Source organism: Gekko japonicus, unplaced genomic scaffold (genome assembly GCF_001447785.1).
Source record: "Gekko japonicus isolate JY-2015 unplaced genomic scaffold, Gekko_japonicus_V1.1 scaffold231, whole genome shotgun sequence".
Taxonomy (NCBI): Eukaryota; Metazoa; Chordata; class Lepidosauria; order Squamata; family Gekkonidae; genus Gekko; species Gekko japonicus.
In genome coordinates this window covers 1,310,019-1,315,291 of record NW_015165837.1, presented here as the reverse complement: position 1 = coordinate 1,315,291, position 5,273 = coordinate 1,310,019, and the positions used below count along the sequence as shown (strand labels likewise).

The window sequence follows — 5,273 nt, the reverse complement described above, 5'->3', positions numbered from 1 at the left end:
AATAAGTAAACATATGTAAACACACAGCCAGATTTCTCTCTCTAGTGTGTACAGAGGTATTCAATGGAAGAAAACTAACCAATATATAAACTACAAACACTTGTGGAAATGAGTACATTTCTAGGAAATCTTTTATGAAAACCCCCAAACTGGAGCCAGTAATATGGCAGCCACCATCCAGGACTGTGGAAGAGCCAAATGAACTGTGTACAAGGATAAAATGGAATTAGGTAATGAACAACATTTCTACAAAGTTATACAATACTAGATATTTTGTAGGCTGTGCCAGTAAAATTAACTGATTTATATGCTTTCATGTACACATTTCCCATTTACAAATCAAAGGGCAAGTGAGACTAATGTTATATGTAATTCATCTCCCATTGAAATACTAAACCTAGACATAATGTCAGCATCTGCATAGCCTATATGGAATTAAAAGATAACACAAACGCTGCTGGATTGTTTTAAAGGAGTTAAAATTGCAGCCTGATTATTATAACTGAATTGCAAGCTTTGACTTAGCTGCTTCAATTTATTTTAAGAAATTCCACAGAGGATGGAAAGTGTTAATTTTTAACTAAACCTTTTTAACTAAACCTTACATCAACTATGCATCACACAGGAAGCATTACATAACACACATTTATGATTTTACTTCAAGTGATCAAGGTACATATTTAAGTGATTCAGTCACTAGGACTCACACAACACTGAATTTTCAAGTGTGAAATCATACCAAAATCTTGTTAGACTATCATTAACATCACAGGAGAGCAGCTGTTGGGGTAAGTCACTACAAGCGTCTTGTGCAGCTAGCACATGTGGTGCAAGAGTGAAAGGCACATCGCTGAGAAGTTCTGACATAAAAGGATTGCTTTCCACATTGTGATTTTTCTCTGTCCTGACTGCAGTGCCTGCTTCAGTCAAATTCAATCCGTTGTCTGCATTTTTCTGAGGAAGCAAAAAAAAAAAAAATCAACTATGCATTTGGAAAGGTTCACAACAGAAGTAACTGAGACTGGTTGGGACAGCCCAAAATTGAAATGGATAATTCCTGACAATGTGTCAAGCTAATCTCAAGCAATAATGGTAATAAAAATGAGTATATCTTATGAATATTGAACAATATGCTTGGAAGTGCAAAGAAAAAGTGTGCAAAAGAGTATGCAATTTTGCAGTTAAATGACAGGCAACACTATGTCTCCACTGGAGCTAGGTTTTAAATGAATTCCTTTTGAAAAAACACACACAGACCACCTCTTTGAATGAGTACTTGATTCAAAGTCTGCTAAAAGTTCCAATATCCATTTGTAATGCTTGACCCACTGAGATGAGCAGCAAGTCTTAAATGTGATTAACAGGACCATTCTATATGATTGGTTTAATGTTCAGTATGTGTGCCTTTGTTTCACTTTGTGGTGCTCAAGCCATACATTTTCACTCACAATTATGTTTTTATCATAGGGAACACAGGATATAAAAACATTCAAACAGCAGTATTTTGTACCCAGACAGTGTATTCATTACTACTGTGATTATTGTGCATGATTATTAGGCCAGGCTAAGACAGCCAAAAACAGATGTTTCCAGATTTGCGTTGTTAGGGCTGGTGCCAGATCAGACCAATCTAGCCCAGCACTATCTTCTCCTGCCCCCAAATAAAAATGAGCTAGCATACATGCTGTTTTCCTTTTACAGCATAAAATATTTTTTTAAATCCCCAGAGTCTTGTTTGTTTGTTAAATGACACCTCTGAGAACACTTGTTTATGACTTAATTGTTGAATACAGATGCTGGACTTCAAATAATGACCCAGATTAATATATTAGTAGAGGAAATAACAATTTTAAATTAACCACACTTTAAAAAAAACTAAAAAAATGCAAGCAACAGTGTATAATTTTATTCCTCCTCCATTCCCTTCTCTCCTTTACAAATAAATTGAATCCAGTAATTCTGAAGAAATGCTACACTGGCATGAAGTTAATATTTTATGCCTATTCCATGTACAGCAGTATGGCAAGTAATAATGATTTACAAAAATACTATTCCAGTCTTACTCACATACAGAAAGAAGAGTTAAGCTTTCATTTCTGAAACTCTAATCATGCCAGATTTAGATCCGGTAGTATTTTAGAGACCAACAAGATTTTCAGGGTATAAGCTTTCAAGAGTGAAAGCTCCCTTTCTGAGATGCCTGATGAAGTTTTGACTCTTGAAAGCTTATGTGTTTATGCGCAATGTTGTTCTCTTATACCTGATAGTCTGCCGCAAACAAGAAGTTGGATGTGGGGAAGATTTTGAACTCTTTGCCGAGGTGCTGGGTACAGAGTGTTTGAAGAAACTTGTTTGGATACATAAGGATCATTGTGCCAGCCATGACAACAGTACATGCACTGCGACCAAATTCTCACAAAGTCACAGAGGCCCCCTTTTTAGTGACCAAACTCATCTACAAAGCAAGAAATGAATTTACTGGAGAAATCTATTGTTAACAATGCAAGTTTGGTTGTTGTTGTTTACTGCCAAGTCGCAGTTGACTTATGGGGACCCCCTTAGGTTTTTCTAGGCAAGAGATGTTCAGAGGTGGTTTGCTATTGCCTGCCTCTGTGTAATAATCCTGGTATTCCTTGGTGGTCTCCCATCCAAATACTAATCAGGACCAACCCTGCTTAGCTTCTGAGATCTGACAAGACTGGACTAGACAAGTCAGGGTATAGGCACACTCAATTCAAACCCACAAAAGGAAATGAGCTAAACGGAAGACAAATATTTACTTCTGTACATAACTTAGGTTGTTTGGGAATACCTTACTCTATATCCCACCATCAGGCAGGCTGTATATCTGAGCAGAGTCTTTTCTGGTAATTCCATTTCTGTCTGAACAACCTCTTTCCTCAAATTGTCAGAAGCTCTATCAGTTTCGCAGATAGTGTTTCATAATATTATTGAGGAGTGTCTAAGATTTAATGAGCTAGTTTTTATAGATCTGTACTGACTATCATTTTATTGTGCTTATTTGTTTTTTGTAATGCATGATGTCTTTATCCCCTTTGGAGAAAGGAACAACAAAAAATGGGGAGGGGGGTCAGCCAGATATTAGTTGTGACATACAAACTATTATGGACACCACTTTGGAGCAAGGAAAGGAGCAAACAGCAATACTGGTTGAAAAACAAACATGACAATTGTAACTTTAAGCAATGCAAGGCTATTTTCCTGCATATCCATAGTACAATTCTGCATCTACAATTAAATTAAATAACTATTTTTCTCTTCAGACTACTTTTCTTTGTCTGAAAATCTATACTGTCCCCCAAAAGTATATAATATAGGGCTATTCAACTGAAGCATTCAATAACCATATCATTAAATTATGGACTTGCAAGGAATCTTAATTATGTAGGCTGGCAATACATTACCCCAAAGTTATGTTTGTGCTTCACTGAAATTTCTCTGGGAAACAGCATCAAGTATAAACCACAGGGACATCTAATGCTTTGGTTCCATTTTTGAGGGTTTAGTTTTTAAAACTATCTATATAGGAAGCTCTAAAGCAGACAGGAATTCGGGGTCAATCATTATACACAGCAATCACTTATTCACATGTGTATATAAATATGATGGCAAATATACTAGCTTATACTGACAGAAACCTAGTATTGTACATAATCCACTATTGCTGCACTGAAGAACATAAGAGAATCCATGTTGGATCAGGCCAGTGGCCCATCCAGTCCAACACTCTGTGTCACATAGTGGCCAAAATCCACATGCCATCAGAAGGTACACCAGCAGGGCCAGAACTCCAGAAGCCCCCCAAGGACCAAGAATACAGAGCATCATTGCCCCAGACATAGTTTTCCATACTTTGTGGCTAATAGCCACTGATGGACCTCTGCTCCATATGTTTATCCAATCCCCTCTTGAAGCTGTCTATGCTTTACAGACGCTGCCACTTCTTGTTGCAGTGAATTCCACGTGTTAATTATTCTTTAGGTGAAGAAGTACTTCCTTTTATCTGATCTAAGCTTACTGCTAATTAATTTCAATGAGTGCCCATGAGTTCTTGTATTGTGAGAAAGAGAGAAAAGTACTTCTTTCTCTACCTTCTCTATCCCATTCATATTTTGTAAACCTCTATCATGTCACCCCTCAATCATCGTTTCTCCAAGCTAAAGAGCTCTAACCTCTTTAACCTTTCTTCATAGGCAAGGTGGTTCCATCCCCTTAATCGTTTTCATTGTCCTTTTCTGCACTTTTCCCAATGCTATATCTTTCTGAAGGCCCCCTTCCCTTCTGGTTCACGTTTTATTTTGTATCGATATTGACAGCCTTGCCTTTGTGACATTTTGTCCCTTAGTAAAATGTATTTCTCTGCTTCCTAGAATATTTCTTTTCTTTTCTTGCTGTGTTCTGCCTTTTGTTACATATATAACAAAATGAAGAGCAACACTACTACCACAGCTAGGTGTACATCCTTCTGCTGTATTGAGATTTCAGTTTGTTAAAATAGCAATGCGGAATAACACATATGAATAAAAAGTTCTAGGTACTCCACCCCATAGTCTTCAAAATGTTACATGGATCTCATTGCCTCATTCCAGTTCAGTCTTGTTTTCTTTAAACCCTTAATAAGTACAACATTATCTATCTGCATCACAAGTTCCTCCTAATACCAATTTTCCTATTTTTATTATTCCCTCTGACTGTGACTTGCAGGAGCAATGTCATGGGGGGGGGGGAAAACCAGTAAAAACTTTATAAAACCTATACCCTACCCTTCTACCAAAAACAAACAAAAAAACCCTCAACAGAGCAATCCTTAATAAGTCTACTCAGAGATCCACTGAAGTCTATTCAATGGAACTTACTTCAAGGAAGGTGTTCTTAGGGTTGCACTTAGCGGCTGTTAGTGATGGATAAAACAAATTTCAAGGTGTGCAACAGCTGAAAATCTTAAATGGACGTAGAACAGAAATTCTGATAACTTTACAATGTTTTTGTTTTGAATCATGACACATTTTTAAAAAATTCAGGTTACATCATCATAGTGCAATAATTTCAACAAGTATGAAATCTCAACTAAGGTGGCAACCTCAAAAGTCAATGTTGTTACAAGTCCCTCATGACTATTCAAATGCAGGTTTTATTTCTACAATTTTATTTAAATTGGCTTTATATACTCTACTGTGAAGAGACCAACACGCAAGCCCTGTTCCCTTGGGTCCTGGGAGGTCAGAAAACCCTGTGGCCATCCCAGGTCTCCA

General features: G+C 37.1%; 1 protein-coding gene across 1 annotated transcript in view; it reads right to left on the bottom strand.

The window, feature by feature from the left end:
• Nucleotides 1-618: 618 nt before the first annotated feature.
• UMAD1 (UBAP1-MVB12-associated (UMA) domain containing 1) overlaps nt 619-5,273 on the bottom strand; it is a 58,524-nt gene continuing 53,869 nt past the window's right edge. Inside the window, exon 4 of the mRNA XM_015410952.1 lies at nt 619-954. Coding sequence (XP_015266438.1) covers nt 697-954 — 258 coding nt within the window. The 3' untranslated portion in view covers nt 619-696. The remainder of the gene's footprint in view (nt 955-5,273) is intronic.